At 46.6% G+C, this 18,063-nt stretch overlaps 2 protein-coding genes across 2 annotated transcripts in view; both read left to right on the top strand.

The window, feature by feature from the left end:
- Positions 1-18,063, top strand: part of LOC135376210 (uncharacterized) — a 64,620-nt gene that overhangs the window by 15,598 nt on the left and 30,959 nt on the right. The window contains exons 4-6 of the mRNA XM_064608811.1: positions 887-1,030; positions 11,976-12,176; positions 15,658-15,805. Coding sequence (XP_064464881.1) covers positions 887-1,030; positions 11,976-12,052 — 221 coding nt within the window. The 3' untranslated portion in view covers positions 12,053-12,176; positions 15,658-15,805. The remainder of the gene's footprint in view (positions 1-886; positions 1,031-11,975; positions 12,177-15,657; positions 15,806-18,063) is intronic.
- The window catches only part of LOC135376209 (uncharacterized), a 32,520-nt gene continuing 26,584 nt past the window's right edge, over positions 12,128-18,063 (top strand). The window contains exon 1 of the mRNA XM_064608810.1: positions 12,128-12,176. Coding sequence (XP_064464880.1) covers positions 12,128-12,176 — 49 coding nt within the window. The remainder of the gene's footprint in view (positions 12,177-18,063) is intronic.

Raw genomic sequence — 18,063 nt, 5'->3', positions numbered from 1 at the left:
CCTCCCACACACACAAGAAAAGACAAGGAAAGTAGAAAGAAATTGTGGCACTCACCACCCCGGTACAATTCATTTCCCGCGTTCTGTTACCTGTTCTGTTGTGTTCTGTTTCCCGTACCTGTTTACTGATACAAGAGCAATGACTTAGTAACATCTAAGATCTAACACTAACATCTGCTAACATCTTTCCCGAAAATCGACAAGGACATAGTGCAGTAAACGTTCACAGGCACTATCATCAAATATAGCTCGAACCGGCCTTCTCGTGATGTCACTGAATGAACTGAATGTCGTCTATGCTGTAATACACACTCTATGTTCACTCATCGCACACACCTTGTTATAACTTGCTCAGAGACTGGCCGTCATTGAAAACTGAAAACCAAAACGAAAAATTTGGGGGTTGCGCGTACAAGGCGGTGCTGGAGGTGGTGGTGACAGAAAGAAACCTAAAGTAGCCAAAAAGGCCTAACACAACTGAATGTTCCAAATAACACCGAGGAGGAAATACCTCGCGCACTTGGGGGGCTGTTTTCCTTTCTTCAGTTTCGGTTTCGTATTTGAATGCGGCTCAATCCGCTGTGTAAATCTCACTTCCGATCCGTCACAGTTCACATTAGGTCTGAATCATTTAGCGAGCCGGTAACCGCTTAAATTTATTTCGATTCAGTTTCAGTTCGGTTCCGGTTTAGCGGCATTGTGTTCGGGTTCAGTTTTGGTTGCAATCCCTGATAAGAACGGAGTACGGGAAACATATTGTAGTGGTTGTGACAATTTTGTATGTGTGCGTTTTGCTATCTAGTACAATGCTATCTCATTTCATATGTGCCAACTGCCAAAGTGCATTTTGAATCTAGTTTTTACGCTTACGTTTTGTGTTTTACAGGTGAACCCGACCTACGTGCTACCAATTCGAAGAACGACACCTCAGACACCTCGAGCTCATTCAGCACAACGTCGACGTCGTCCAGCACAACGTCGACGTCGACCACAACGACATCGACGAACCCGCCACCGCCAACAAGTGCCCGTAAGTATCAGGCTTGCAATGTACTGTTGCGAGGAGACAAAGTACGCAACTGCTCAGCAGGAGAACCAGAGCTCGCGAGATTTCGATTTGTCTTGCACGCGCGCTTCGGCGCTAGTGGCCCTGACGATATTGCCGCCACAGTGCTCCCCCCTGGAGATGTGTGGTAGTTAAAAGCTATCTACAGGTATGAGCGATGAGATGGACCAGGATAAGAAAGGTGAGAGGAGGGTGAACAGGCTAACGTGCTTGGCGGACGATATCTACAAGTATCTACAAGTGTGAGCGATGAGGTGATCCAGGATGAGATATTTACATGAGGAGTTCGGTGATATTGGATAAAAGCGGAGCAATACTTAACATCTACATCTGACTATGTAATCCACACATGGTCAAAAATTCACACTCTTGCATCATCTCTCCCATAAGCATCTCTCACACACTCACCGTACACTCTAAATCCGACACCCGATATGTACCGCATGAAAGAGGACCCGCACCTGGGCCAGGCGGTACACATGAGGTGCAGTCCTCAACCAGCAGGTACAGTCCGCGACCACTGCGAAATTCAAACGGTACAAGGGCTCCGAGACCCATCCGTACCGGCTAGGTACCTTTTAAGCGCGATCTATAGCAGCTGTACCTCATGTGTACCGCGTGTTTCCGGCGCATGAGTACGAACGCCTTCTCACGATATCCATGCGCTGCAAAAATATTTCGTGTGATTCCGAATACCAGTCTATAAATTCCCTTATGCAGCAGTGCCGTAATGGATAAGCACTATCATTCTGTCAAAGAAGTGCAATAACTAGAACCCATGACCGTGAGGGATCGCATGTTTGGGAAGAATTCGTTTCTTGCAACCGCTGCAAATCAGTTTGTTTTGAAACGTCGGGGAGCGAGGACGAGTCTGCTCGGTCTTCGAAGAAATTCGTTCGACGCGTTCAAGATTGAAGTCATTTAAGGTGCGTATTATATCTCTGAAGTAATTATTCGTCTTCACGACGCATTTTCGTTCATATTCGCTCTGATTCCCAGTGGTCCTGATCACCGGCAGGCTGGACACGACGACTGAGGGACGGAGACAACGAACTTTGTGCTTCATGCACGAACGTTGATGCGTGAATTAGAGGAGCCGAGAGTGCATTTTACACCTGGATTACACAAGCAAGTAGGCATGTTTTTCAGGCAAGCTATTTCGGTTGTTGGATTTTTTTTACATTGTATTTTCTCCTAGGTTACGTCAAGCGATGTCGTAAATGGGTGAGTCAATCGTCTACTGTGGTTGGAGTTACGTTCTGCTGAAGAAACGGAAGTTGGGGAAGAACAGCTATCCAAAGGTGTGGAAGAGATAAAGAAGCGTGACCACAGAGCAGCTGCAGTGGTGAAGGAGAGACGCAGTGGTCATCGTTCATCCATATACGTTGTGCCCCGTGTGTTCGGCGTTTGTGCATCATGACAATGCACGCTCGCGATGGACAAGCATCAATCCTGAAATGGATATAATTTTCGAATAAAGGTATTTGTTTGTGATATTTATCGTGCAGCGTAGCTTCCTGGGGTTGTTAATATATGGTGGAGGAGGGGAACCACCCTGACGGGTAGGCCTAAATCGCTGCGCGCTATCCGTTACATGTACCGCATGTGAGGGCGCATGTACCTCTTAATTTTAAGAGGTACATTTTTTAAAAAATGTACCTCTTGGCCAAGCGGTACTTAACCGTTACATATGCGTTACCTGATTTAGAGTGTAGTTTTGGCGCTCTATGGCCTTTGTTGCCCTTTGTGCCATTAAAACCATAATCTCTCTCTCCCTGGAGAGTGACTGGTGGACGAGTGATATCTCAATAGGGTGGAGAACCAGGCGACGTGACGGGTTGTAGACGTTGGAGGAGGCGGATAAGAAGTGGGGAGGGAAACAGCAAGGACAGACATCGAGTGGATGAGTTGGCTATCGATGTAGGCTGTTTTCAGGCGCTCGGTTGTCACGATGTCCTCGTGACCATTAATGCAGCACTGGGCCGATGTGGACTGGGTCGTCGAAGGACTTTGTAAGGGCCGGTGTGGGTACCTTGCGGGTTGCGTCAGTCCGGACTAAGACAACTCCAGGTCCGGGTGTTGGTCGGTCTTGGAATAGTGTGAGGGTCGAGTAGAAGCTGGTCGGAGGGCGTTCATTGTACTGCGCAGACGAGAAACTTAGTCCGAAGTAGCGAAGGGTGGTTTGTTAGCTCGGGAAGACACAAGCTCAGCGGGAAGTCAGGCGGTAGAAAACTCGAAGGGACCAGGCGTGTATGTCGCTGGGTCTTGTCGCTTGTCGTGTATGTCTGCGTCATTAGAATATTAGCGTCGCCACTGGCGGCGGCATGTCGAACGTCGCAACCCCAGTGAATTAGAAGAGTACAGGTCGTTCGGTTTCGGAGTAGGGTTGCCACACTCTTAGAAATGAACTTCACCGCATAGCACGCTCCTAGCCAACCATAATCTCATGTGATACCGTTTTCAGCAAATATACGATATCATTCGAGATTATGGTTGGCTAGGAGCGTGCTATGCGGCGAAGTTCATTTTTAAGAGTGCACTTTATCCGACGGCCGTGGAGTGTTAGCGCAACGCAGTGGGCTGGCGGACATAGACCTATGAATCGATACGATTTATGGTATTTTTTTTACCGGACCTTCAGTTATCTCACGCAACAAACGACCGGGTGTCAGGCAGAAACCGAGTAGAAGTCTGTGACAGCCGGGTCCCGCTGAAAGGCGAGATAAGGAGGAAGGCCTCTAATTGGACGACTGGAATGCGTAACGTTGCATTGTTAGTGGTCCTATCAATTTCATTGGCATTGTGCCCTATGCTGTGCGAGCTCCCTCAAACTAGGCGTTCTATGATGAGCTGTTACTGCCACAGAGACCCTCATGTTTTGCCCTGTGCTGGATTGGACGAAGTGGGTTGTGAACGACCGTACGAAAGCGCGAGTCGCCCGGATTGTACCTTCACCCGGAACCCCCCACGTAGACCTTGGATTCCGGACTGTTGAAATCCGAGCAACCGTACTCCAGAGAGGTCGACGGAGCATTTGGCAGAAAGAGGCCAGGGGGCGCTGTAAGTGGGGGCGCTGCTGACATGGGAGGGCGGGATAACGTTCGTTTCCGTTGCACCATTAGCTTTTTTCTTCCTTCTACAAATTTTGTCATCTCCATATTTATGTTTGCTATTTGTGCTGTGCGCTCGTGTTTTGAAAGCAACCTCGGTGATAAACTGCTAGGAACGCGGTTGTGTGCAGATCGCCTTCAACTCTTGGATGAAACCCAGATCAGTAACCCAAGAAAACCAAGAGAGATCGGTATAGGGATCGCCATACCGCGATTTAATTACTGCGAATCGGCATGCGTTTCAAATTGATATTCGTTTATGCGGAAATAAAACCATCACCATTTAATACGAAGTAGACCTGAGGGAACTGAATTCTATTTCCTTCGGACAGAGGCCGAGTCACGTGATGAGGAGTACTAAGTGAGCCGTACTGGTACTTTTATTCGGCATTTTCCTATCACGTACTACCTAACTGGTTCACGACAGAAAAATAGGAAAATACGGAAAGGCAATTTGTCTCGAACGAGCATTCTTTTAGGAGCCCAGCCATTGTGAACAAGCTTGAAGTGTCTGCGGGTTATTATCAGAACTAGGGATGGGCTAACCGAATCCGCGAATCCTTCACAGGGATTCGAGATTCGGAAATCGGAATCCCGGTGCCCAAAACGTTGAATCGAATCCACCAGCTGGTACGTTGCTCTTGGCTCTAATTTAAGTCACATATAACATGGTAAACAACACATGTAAACAACAACAACAGCACGTTAAATTACATTTAGGAAGAAATATACGGGTATGTTTGCTCTTGAAAGTGAACTATTATTTAATTTGTTTCTCGTTAAACAAAGATATCAAATTCTGCTTCAAAGCACCAGAAGTGTTTTTCCCTTGGCTTTCTAACTACTTTTTTTCAAGGATCCCAAAGATCAGAGATTCGCAAGATTCATAGGTTCGCAGAACCTTCATTGGGTTCGGATACGGATTGGATTGAATCCACCCCATCTCTAATCAGAACCAATACATTCAGGTTGTTCTAGGTGTCTCCCGGTGCTACTAGACACACAACACAGCTAATTGCTTGCATTGCATGTAAATGAGAATTATGCATCTGATTCAGTTCATATTCACGAGTAAGTAGTTAACTGGCAGGGCTCCATCGCGCTTGCAAGAAAGCCCTCCAGTCAAACCAAACATGACCTACCGAATAGTGTGATGCAAACTAAATTGGTGCAATGTGGCATTCTGTACTGTATTGGAAGAAACAGTCTCGTTCAGCCGGGCTAATGCGCACGAGGGCTATCAACGAACTCGTATTCACGGAATTTCTCTAAACGTTGCGTAATATCAGACGACGAAACCTTCACTCTCAAGCAACGTCACGCATGACATTGGTCTCCGGGTAAGTCGCTCATTGGCTGAGCTAAGAATAAAATGGCTGTTTGCAGTTACCGCAGTTGTTATGGCAGTTGCAGCTCGCAGAAGGATTGTGGGTTGTCATCCTCATGAGCTCCCATTTGTTCGCGAAGTGGGGACAGCTCCAGATGTAACAAGAACTGCAACCACAGACATCAGACAGATCTCCACCACGAGCCGTTGATGCAGACCGTGCACTAACTATGGGGTTGACTGAAAATGCGGCGCGTAATCGGCTACGCGTCTCTTTCACACGTTTTCTTTCCGCGAGCACATAATGTGGATTTTTAATAAACACGCGCTCTTTCTCCACGTACGTCGACGTAGTTTTTGGTTGGTTTCGGCTGCATGCGACCGTCAATGACGACGACTTGTGGGTTGGGTTGGCCTACAGCTACCACCAATTAGGCTGCGAGTTCACACGTCCCCGCAGTCTCTTTTGAAAGTCGTCCACTCATCCAATCACCCGCAGGGTGATGAAGCCATTTTGTTATTGTTGCGGTATGCTGTGCAATCTTTATCAGTATGTTTATTTTCAACTCTACGAGACACATATTAAACGGTTTGAAGCAGTTTTCGTGTGCTATGCCAATCAGTGTACCACATGTGAGAGGTAATTTCAGGTTCCGATGGCTTGCTCCTCTTTCCTTCCTCTCGCTCCGTAGCGTTTACACTTCATAGCTACTAGGAACAATGCAGCTCATTCTTTACTGTACCAAAAAAAAGTGCTGGGAAATGCGTACAACATACAAAAGGCCTCTGGCCGTGCTGCTTGCGGATGTCACGATTACAATTTCCGACGCCTTCACACTGGGACTCTGAATGAAGCAGCAAAGGCATCACTGCAAAGAGTTGCTAGGTGTAGGGTAGCACACCTTTTTTGTTTGTTTGCTTACCCCTCGGGTCGGGTACGGGATGTCGTGAACTTTTTGGAGGTGAGGACGCAGGAACTCACCACTTTTTGGTTTATCAATTCTGCGAGGCGCACCATGCTCGTCAATGAATTCCTCAAGAAACCTGATGACATATTGCTCGGCTCGGCACTGCTTACTTCCACCCTCGGGTAGGCATGTATAACCGGCCAAACTTCGTGATGTTGTCGACAAGAACAAACAGCACATTGCTCTTCAATGAACTTCTCACAAATGGACCTAAGTGGTCCATATGGAAGATCGCTATCGGCTTCTGCCCTGCCAGAATACAATTGAGAAGTCCTTGAGCTTTGCCGCATGGAGCCTTAAGGAAGAGACATTCCAGCTATTGCCGCGTATGTTGCTTGACGGACGAAACCATTTTAGAGAATCAGAATTCCTGTCGGATACGCGCGACAGTCTTGCCCGTAGAAAAATGCCCCCAATATAGCGATTCTTTACCACAATGAACTTTCGGATTCTTTTTTTTTTCCATTCCATCCTCGCGTTGCCATCCTCGTGCTGATAGTGGAGAAGGTAATTGTTTCAGCTTGAAGGCTCTCACATCCTACCGTTCAATCGATGGTCGTTAGTCTTTTGCAGTATTTATTCTCATCTTGCACTAAAATGCAAAAATAACTTGCTCTCAAATGAAACTCATGTTTCAGTTAGTATAATATAAGCAAAATTGCAGAGATACCGTTTAGGAGAAAAACGCAGTGAAAATAGACAATCTTAGGCGACAACAAATGAGATCCACCGAGGAAGCGACGATTGGCGGCATCCAATGAGACAGCAATGAGGCCGCAGGACAAGCGCGTGTGGCCGTGAGGATTTGGAACGGGTCCGATCGTAGTGTTCCGTATGGGCGCGGCATGATGCGCACTGCTCGATGATGCCTGTGCAAAGCAAGCACAATAGTCCACATTCCGCGCAGCGGATCACAACTCATATATTCGATATATGAGCTCTATAACCCGGTCAACGGGTTACGCCGTTGACCGGGAGTGCGAACAAAGACCAAAAACGTCACCTCAATTCTGAAGGGACCCTCGAAGAAGGGACCCTCGATCTTCGTGAAGGAATACGGCTTTCTGAAACAGTGGTGTTCCTTGTCAGCGCTGTTTCGGCATCTACCGACGTCATGATTGTCGTCTATTGAAATCTGCCTGAGCCTTCAAAAGCTTGTGGAGAGGCGCGCCAATCGTAGCGTAGTGCTGCACAAATATCCGAAAAAGGCTGTCAATACGAGGAACCTCCACAGTTTAGTGCGTAGGCAGTAGTGGTTCCTTAAGTGCTGCCTGCTTTCGCTTTTCCGGCCCTTTATTTGTGAGTACAAAACCTAGACACTCCACCTCAGTTTTCGCAAACTTGCGACGGTCGTGCATCCAATCTCTACTTGGATTGGTGATGGCTGCTTGTTGTGAACTGACTGACTCACCAAGATCCTGAATGTCGATCAAGTTTACGTGGTTGATGCTGATGTCGCAAGTCTTGGCATTCATGATACGAAGGCTTGTCACAGGTAATCCACCTCATCTTCCCCGGGTAAAAGAAGGCTGTTTTGTTCCGAAAAATCTGAAACAAGTAGACCCATTGGACAGCCCATTGGATTGCCCTCGAGCTTCGCTGTCTCGTCGGTGGACAGCCACCCGTTCACAGTCACTCCCGCAGTGTTTTGATTGAGGGAAATCTCACTCATTCAACAACACGGTTGTGCCTTTGTTCCGCTGTACCACGACGTGTGGTGAATCCATGACGTTCGTTCCCACGATGACCTCAGCGCCAGAGAAAGCGTTGCCTGGAACCACCTGCATGTGCAGCCCTGTGATGATGATCCAAATAAGCCTCAATCTTTCCGAGCGTTACGCCAGTTCCTCCCGCAAGTTTCTTTCCGGTGAAGCCTGCCACTTTACCCACCTGCGTTGCAGAGAGGGCTGATCTGAGCACCAGTGTCCAAGAGAACAGTTGTCGGCTCGCCATTCCAACACATTCACCATCTTTACCGCTTACAACGATTCAGACTTCGTGTTGGTTTCCGCATGTGACTCCTATGGATGAAGCAAGCATGCGGAAAGCCTCATTTAGTACTCCAGGTGGACATTTTGAGGCAACATGCATGTTCTTCGGAAGTATTTTCTCTTCGTTCAGGACAAGCCTTTCTCCCATCTCCTTGCTTTCCACAGCGTGTGCACGTCTTCTTTCGTCGTGAATTTGACATCGCGATTTCGACGTCGTGTTTGTGTAACATTTTGAAGATTTTCAATGCATAGATGCATGCGTATTTTTGGAGTTTTAGTGCTTATTTATCCGCACTAGTGGTCGAACTTACTTGGAGGTGTCATCGTCCGTTCGTGGCGACGCCTGAGCTGTTTTTGAAAATTGCGTAGGCTCTCTTCCTTGTCATTCTCGCCATTCTTCTCACATTTGTGAAACATGAGTGAAACCTGTGAAACGTGAGTATCGTTAGATGACACTAGCATGTCGCTGAGACAAAATGGCTTCTGCAATCGATCACCAGCAAAAGCAACCCCTATCGGGCTTGCATGCCAGTTGTGCCAGCTGCATCCTCGCTGTGCGTGTAACTTTGTATGTGGGGACGATCCTCGACGGCGGAGATATACAGTGTAATGCTGTTATGTGTACAGAAATACGCGCATAGTCGTTGTGGGGTTCAGTGTGCAAACAGTTTCGCGCCTGCCTGTGCTCAAGTTTGCCAGTGCAGAAAATAACCAGGAGACTCAAATGCATGTGCGATTAACGTATCCGTGGCGTCATTAAGGCTCATTGCCAACTCCTGGTGAAAGCATGTTGAAGAAAATGTGCACCACGTAACACTAGTAATGGTATTCGCGGCACTTGCAGCTTGTCACCACATAATTGGCACTACACACACCTTGTAAGTGGAAGTGTACTCCAATTGTCTATGAAGCCAACTAATGAACACTTCCAACAGAACAAACGTTTATTGTCCTTAACTTCCACTAAGGCTGCGTTAAAGTTGATCGAGGCCAATTGACATGCTAGGACAAGCGAACCAAATGTAGAATATATGAGTGTAGAATATACGAGTTGTGAACCGAACCTGAACCCTTACTTTTGACGGAACCGAAACAGAACAGGAATTTTCATGGGACTGTTGAACGCGAACCGGAGCAGAAGCGGAACAAAAAATAATAGCGGTAACCGGTTCGCAACGAAACTATTCGGAAAGAAGTGTCTGGTCTCCACTCTTCATATCACGGATTTCGTAAATTTTCATCGAGCAGTCAAACGAGTACGTACAGTAAGTATGCTCTCAGCGTCTTTTTTAACACGTTGAAGCGCAGTTGTCCTTGTAAGCGCCGCGGTTTGCGCCTGACGAACGTGCTGCTGAGTCAGCTGTTCAGAAAGGGGCGCGGACGCTTGTCAAATGTCGGGTTTCCAAGCAAACAACGTGGCTGTCCTTTGCCACCAATTTCTGTAGTTTCTGAAGGTGAGTGGTCATCGTCCACCGAATGAAGGAGGAATGGAGTAGGCCAGTTGTGTAGCTCGATAAGACGAATATGTGGTTATGCAGAAATTGAGAAGGAGCATACCCAGAGCGGTGTCTGTATGATTGGTGATGGTTTGAAAAATGCTTACTGCCTTTACAGCCACATTGTGTTTTGGGTTAACTGGTACACTGCTGTTAGGTCGGACACAGCGAGGTTGGTAGACTTATCTTCGACATGCTTCAGTACGGTTTAGTACCGTCGTGTATGTAAAATGCTGGCTATCTTACTTTGCTGGCACTGTGCGTGTGAGAAATGCGATTTTGGGAATAGACAGTAGCTATTTGCACATCCATTTCTTCTTTCTCCCATTGCAGCCACAGTACGCATTCCCTAAAACGAGCACGTTGAAGCGGTTCGCGAACCAGTTCGGGGCTGCAAACTGGTTCGATTTTTGGCGCGGCCGAGCCAAAACTGCGCCGGAACGAAATTCAAGCGAACCGAACCGAACCTGTATTAGAGAGTTTTAGCAGACCGTTGACAACGGTGGCTTGCGTCGAACCGTATCAACCGGATCCAATCAGTGGATAAGATTCTGAGTCACGCGCGACTACGATTGGTTCCGATAGACACGATAATCTTATCAACGGTATACTAAAACTCACTAATGTCTGTAAAGCGTAGTGTCGGTGGAGAGGGGCACTATCTCTCTCGTGATGTGATTTATCTCATTGGAAGGAACACAGGAACCTTGGTCCATAGAACATGATAAGCCCAGATTCTTTTGAAGAGGCTGCATGTTGTCGTTTGAGAGCTTCCTTTATTGTATCGTAATAATGAAAATTAATTCGTACGCTGCAGTACAAATATCACCTTATCCGGAAACCTTGCAATAGGAGTCAACTATGAAGTCAACTATCATGTCTGTCACGAATTTTTGAACGAAGGACTATTGTGCAAGTCCATGTAACTTGTAACATTTTTGCAAAACATTGAAATCGTTGTTATAAACTGTTTTGCATGCAACGCAATACGAACAGAAGGAGAAAAAGGACAAGGTGCTACCTCCTTCCTTGACTCTAGCACCATGTTCTATTCCTCCTTCTGTCAGTGTCCGTGTCACTGAATTTTTCTGCAAAATTCAGTGGAAACCGTTGTGGCCACCCACAATCTGTTATCAGCGGGAATGTATTGTGAAGCCGAAACAAACAAACATCAGGAAATTGATTCATTGGTTGACTGATTTTTAAAAGAAAAAAATGGAGATGTTAGTCTCGAGCCACTCGGGACTGGTTACGCGTTATGTGGAAATTAGAATAGTGCAATAGAGCTAGTGTATTGTAGAAGGAGAATAGGAGACACAATACACAGAGGACAACATGTACGATTAAGTAATAATTACGACTTAGTAGTAGTAGTTGTTGTTGTCGTTATTATTAGTAGTAGTAATAAGTACGGTTAAGTAGTAAGTTAAGTAGTACGATTAAGTGGTGACTATACATCTAGTTCGCCTCACTTTTATTTCTAGACAGATGCCACTGTATACCAAGGTAGAAATTTGGGGTACTTCGTACATAGCCATGAGTAAAACTTGCAGCCAAAGAGAGGACGGAGACACAACAACACAACAGCGGGAGCTGCAGTTCCCGCTGTTGTGTTGTTGTGTTGTGTCTCTGTCCTCTCTTTGGCTGCAAGTTTTCACTCATGGCCACTGTATAGTAGGTTCTTTGAGGTGGCGCTGGCACAATCACGGGTTGTCTCGAATAACATGCGTTGCATGTGTCTAGTACCACTGCTCTACGGAAATAGGTGTCCGGCTTCCTTGCAATATGCAGGCGGTATGGAGCTGTGGCCCGTTATGATTATGAAAAAATGAAGCACGCGAGCTGGTGAAGATGATGCATAATGTAAAACCCCCGAGACTAGGGAACACGAAGGGACAGACACAAACAGGAAATCTCAAAAAGAGAAGACTTCGTGTTCCCTAGTCTCAGGGTTTTACATTATGCACCGTCATGATTGTTGCAAGCGGATGTGAAGTGTGTACACGTTGTTTTCCAGCGTACAAGCCAGGAGACTTTCTTCTGTGTTCCATCACATCCGGCATGGCAGACCATCTCCCTAAAGATGGCTTGTGAAACATCATCTCACGACTAACACCAGCGTAATGTTTTCTAGCAACAGTGTAATTGCGTTCAACCGCATCAGAAGATATGTTGCTGCGTCAAGGAGAACTCAATGCGGGCTGCACTTCGAGTTCAAGTGAGTCCTCCAATTATGCTTTATTCTTGCAAGGATTCCCCGGGCACTTGCCTCATGGTAGTATGAAACTACATATGCGAACGCGTTTTCCATGGCAGCTCACCTAGATTTGTACCGTGCAATCAAGTTGCTGGCACGTTGCCTGGTGCCGACAGAGCTCCGGGGGGTCAGCTACAGCTGCTGACCCCTGCTGCTGCTGTATGGCATTCATTGCAGATTGGTCGGAGGTTGGAGGTGTGAAAAGTTGGCAACTTCTATAGTTACCACCTAGGTTAGCATAGGGTGGTAACAGCAGTTATCGTATAATCAAATTGCGATAAGCGGCCGTACGTCCCCCTCGCTCACCTAATCGGGTACAGGTGCCAACATTTAGGCACAACGTATGGGGCAACTATTACTTCCGAAAAGGTGTAGCTGCTCCATCCTATTTTGTAAGAGTACAGAAGCAGTTTGTACACACGGGTGCAGTCGTATTTGTGACATATTTTTCAGTGATATCTCAATTCAGGCTTCAAGCGATCACTGCACCCAAAAGTTGGCCCTTGGTCTAGGAAACAACAGGTCGAAAAGCAATACAGTGCTAGAATAAAGTGCAATGCAATGCGAGAAAATAGCGACGACGCGTGACCCGTGTGTACAGTGCATGGCTAAAAACTAGAGACGATATTGTAATGTTTGATATTCGCCCTGCATGGTCACTGCAGCCTTCATCTCCATCGCTAATTCGGGAGGCACCATCCTGGTACGGAACTATTTTATGGTAGTGTGAAACTCCATGCGAACGCGTTTTCCGTGGCAGCACGCCTAGATTTGTAACGTGCCATCACGTTAATGCATTCACTGCCTGCTTCGAACCCGCAAGCTAGTACCGCTTTGAACTTTGGCACTTGCTGATAACGAAGGAGAAAATCTCCAAGCTGTTCCGATTCCTTCTCTCTCGGCCAGGTCGGTCATGTCTGCGAAAACGAAACGTTCCCTCCTCCCTTCCTCGTTCCTGTAATCTCCCAACATGCGCCGCGCGTACAAGGAGCACTGGGAACACTATCGGGGCATGTCTGTCTGCTCTGTCTGAAGCAATTCTGTGCTATTTGCCATAGATTGAGAAGTTACCCGTCAAAAAGAACTCGTTACAAGTTAAGTTACCGTTTGCAAAATGTAACTAAGTTAATAACGAAGTTCTTTAACGTGAAATGTAACTCGCAGTTACTGAGTTACTTAAAAAAAAAGAACGAGTTACTTCCAAGTTACTCAGGACACAAAATAGCATTACGCAGGTGCAGCGCGCGTGAGCAGTTGGGTTAGACCTTTATTTGCCTGCGGAGGAGTGCAATACTCTTAGATCGCTTTAGTTTATGTTCAACAATAGACATCTCCCTGTTTGTAAAAAAATGACGTCATAGTGTTCGACAGCGCCAAAATTTGGTGCTTTGGTTCGAAGCTAGAGGTGAACAAGGTTGCGCCCGAAAGCCACGGTCATGAGGGGATTACGACATGGTCCCTTAAATGGACGCGACCCTCGGTCCTACTTTTCTTTCAATGGGAGACAGCGAGCAAGTGCCCGTTCGTGGAACCCAGCCCTCCTTCCGATTTGTTTTGGTTTCAGTCTGTCTACCAATGTCATGATGATGTTTCTCTGGTAGAGGTCTATTCGAACGCTCTGCATCTTACCCCCTGTGGGCGCACAATGGTTCAGCTTTATTTCAATGGCAGCGGTTCTTACTTCCTGAATAAAATACTGTCATTGATTGAATATTTATGCTTGTTACGCTACATCGCCTTTCGGCATAGAGTAGCGGGGTGCAAAAACGAAAGATGAACATAAACATAACATTACAGCAATCACAGCAATATGACACGCGTCAAAGCTGAGAAAACCAAACTAAAACTGATACACTTAACCCAATCAGTACTCGTCGCATTATTAAAACTAAAATATGTCTCTTGTATGAGTGTCAAAGAGGAGAGAAGTTTAGTCTATGAACTTTCCTCTACACTGTAATTCCAGTCGTATATAGTTTTCGAAAAACATGAATGCCTAAAAGCGTCTGTTTTGCGATGATAGGGCCTCAACTTCCTGTGCTGGTCTAATCTTGGTGAGATAAACGTAGGAGGGCTCAGATACAAATCCTTTGAAATACCAGTCCTGTCATTTACGATATCACCCCAAAACTAAGTCGCAGTTGCCCTCTTCTCAACGATAAGGTATCCTACCCCAACTTAGCCTTTAATTAAGTCACTATTTCGGGCACTCATACAGTTAAATACCATTCTTGCAGCTATGTTTTGGACCCTTTCAAGTATTTGAATCAATGTAACTTCGTGAGGATCCCATACTGTACAGGCGTATTCTAAAATCGGCCTGATTGTAGGATAAGAATCGCTTTTGGCCTTGAAATTAGCCTGCCTGATGTTGGGATAAACAAATATATCATTATCACGTTTTATCACGAATATCACGTTTTATGACAAAAAATGCCATGAAGGAACCGGAGAGAAAGAAAGAAAATATGTGGATGTGAGTGAAAAGCGAGTTAAAAGTAACTTGGAACTTAACTTACGTTACTTTGGCAAAGTTACCTGAAAAAGGAACGAGTTCCTCTGAAAGTTACCACGGCGCAAAAGTGCCGCGCTAAGTTACAAGTTACCAAAAAAAGGAACTTAGTTACAGTAACGAGTTACCTCGAACTTTTGCAGATTGGAAGACTTCCAGTCGGTGGTTTCCCACGTCCCGGGGTCAATACAAAGCCACCTAGGCAGCAGAAGGCCTGCGTACTCTTTCAATTCACGTCATGCTCCTGGACCGAGTGTCGCTGAGAAGCCATCTCACTGAAAATGTATGGCAGCCGGTCGAGGTGCTTGACGGTATCGAAAGAGTGCACAGCCCTTGTTATCCAGGTGGCATTGGTCAAGGCCACTCCACGGAGCACCGCTGACTGCTCCTTAGAGATGGATAGATTTGACCGGAGCTACGGTGTCACGTGGCATCTGGTTTCTGCTATTGGTTACTGCACTTATCTTTCATCCGCTTTCGGTGACATAGTGGAAGCTCCTACTTGTACGGTGCTGGACAAAAGCTTACGAAAACGCTCCTGTGTATTCCCTCCTCAGAGTGACAAGCTAGCAGCGAATGGGGACCGTACGGATTTGCAAACAGGACTGGGTTACCTAGTCCGTACAATCCCGTTCCCTGCTAGCATGTCGCTTTGAGGAAAGAATGCGGCGGATCGTGTTCCGTAAGCTTTTGTCCAGCACTGTACTTCGCTTGCGCCCGGTCGTGTGCGAGCGCCCCCCCCCGCTCATTCTAACGCGTGATACAGATCGTGTGCTGTTGGCCGGAGCGGGGCACTCTATGCAGTTGCCTGATTGTTCCGAATAGCTGCACCCGCACCCAGGGTCAGTGACCACTTTCGAGTTTTCTATGCCAAAAAGAAGCATCTCAATGTCCGTACACTCACTTTCTCACTGCTTACTGCATTCGCAGCACTATCGTCGAGCACCGAAATAACATCGGAAGTTCATCAACGCTCCAAGCCATTACAGAGATCGGTGCGCCCTTGTCCGGCGTCCTCGCTGCCGAAGTGGGATCAAACTGGGATGAGCGTAGCGAAGCCACGAGTGTCTTGCTTCGCGTAAGTTGTAGTTGGAACAGTTTAGGGTCGCGTATTACGATGCCCCCGTCAATGTAGGCATTGAACGTCTTCGTCAAGCGCGTTATTCCACATATTCTGCGGAAAGCACTTCTAAAAATGGTATGCGCGAAAAGTCCGGAATTCCCACTCAGAGTTGCCTTCCAAGAAGAAACTACACACACACACAGACAAAAATGTTTCGCAAAATTCGTTTTTTTTAGTCAAAAACGTCGAATTCGGAACTGCTAGCTTCCGGTTGAGACGGCCTTTCTGTGCTTAACCTCTTCCGGTGATGTAATTGGCATTGCCGCCGAGATTCACCACACTGGTTCCTATCCGACACGTAACGAAATCATGAACGCAGACGTCTCACTGTTCGGCAGCATACTCCATTGACGTCGGTCCAGTTACACGTATTTCAGGCACCCATTATTCCGACGGCACCTTCAGTACAGCGGCATTTTTTTTCAGACACCACTTTCAATGTGCAATATATAAATACTAAACGACAGCATGGAAGACAGATGTCTAACAACATTGTCACTCTGAGGATTGCTGATGCATATTCGTGCAGCACTGTGTTGCAAACCATATATACATCCCAGGTAGGGTAAGATGGGACAAGATTATACAGAAATTTGCAGTTGAATATGAACTGAGTATGGAATATGCCCCCCCCCAAAAAAAAAAAACAAAAAAAAACCTGGCCACAGGTCTAGAGCTTCCGATCTGTAAATCGTAACCGACGCAGCCGGTTGTAAAATAAACACACAAAAAGGACAAGAAATTTAAAAATGCAGATTGTCTCATCTTGCCCGAACACTCGTGACAAGACGAGTCATCGCGTGCACTAAGATGTGACACGCCTCGGTAATGAGCTACAGAAATTACTTTTTGCTCTCCAAGCACCTACACAGCTCCCTTGAGCTCCAGGACCACATAGTGTGCAATAAAACCACACAGAACCGGGTGCTATTTCTTGCTCCACCGTCCTTTGCACGCCAGGCACCGCCAGTCTGGAGTGTCGCTGGTTGCTCGCTTTTGAGTGCTGTGAAATACTGTAGGCGATATGCAAAAAAGAAATATCTGAGGAGCATGCATAAAACTACCTAGTCGCGTCTTGCACAGTGCATACAGTCGGATTCATTATGTTTTCTGTGAAACACCGGGTAACTAGGAATGTGCACATTCTGCATGTATCTATATGAATGAAAAGAAATAAGATATCTATTTACATTGACAGAATAGTCCTGATAACGCTGCTGCACAGATCACAAAAAAAGAGTACAGAAAATCGCGCCGTTTTGCAGGCCGTTACATTTCAAGCCTGCGCAATAGTACTCAATAAATCCGCAATAAAGCAGACATGCAGAGCCATCTATGAGTAAAGTGGCAATCGCATGGAACAACGTGTCTCTGCGACAGGAGACGTCGAATACATAATGTCGCGGCTTGCCCTGTGTCTCGTCTTGCTCCAGCTTACCCAACATCCTGGCGAAATCTCAAATTGTCACTGTCAGGTTATGTAGAAAGTACAACCATGCCACCGCCAGATTCCTACTGTCTACACATCCCAGAATCAGAATGGCTATTTGGATGTTCAGGGGATATCTTCCACCGCTCCACCAAGATTATGGCGGTAATGTAAAAGTAATGCATATGCTATATGAGTCCGATAGGAGGAATGCGCAACGAAGTGAACCTGTACAGGAGTGCTTTTGAAGGGGTGTGGACAATTGCTCGCCATGAATGCGCGCATACAAAATGCGATTTCAAAACATTGTCGACCAATCGAAGCTCGCGCAGAGTTTCAGCCAATGTGGTTGCAACACGGTGTGTGGGCGCAGTGGTACATAATCTACAGCCGCATCCGCGGGTACTTGAGAGGGCTGATTTCTGCTCTGGCAGTGGAAGAGGACAACTTTTCGAATAACGCTCCATAGATGACGCTGGAGGTCATACGAAAACAACATGCCGCTCCAACTCGCCATCTTGCCTCATTGTCGATCAGGGTTACGGAGTTGGCACTCCGGAGTTGGAATGATTTCGAAATCATTTCAGATTTATCATAGCCTGGAATGGAATTTGAATGGAATGACGGAAACTCTTCTAGGAATGGAATTCGAATGGAATGGTCTGGGCGCTCCGGTGATAGTTTTGATTTCAATCCCGTGGTTTCTGCCGTTCACAGACGCACAGCACCTGCACACGGTCAAGAGCGGAGAAATATTGAATATTCGGCGTGCACCTTCATTTCA

The sequence above is a fragment of the Ornithodoros turicata genome, unplaced genomic scaffold (genome assembly GCF_037126465.1).
Source record: "Ornithodoros turicata isolate Travis unplaced genomic scaffold, ASM3712646v1 ctg00001056.1, whole genome shotgun sequence".
In the NCBI taxonomy this organism is placed as follows: Eukaryota; Metazoa; Arthropoda; class Arachnida; order Ixodida; family Argasidae; genus Ornithodoros; species Ornithodoros turicata.
The sequence above is the reverse complement of the archived record's forward strand: the minus strand, read 5'-3'. Positions and strand labels throughout refer to the sequence as shown.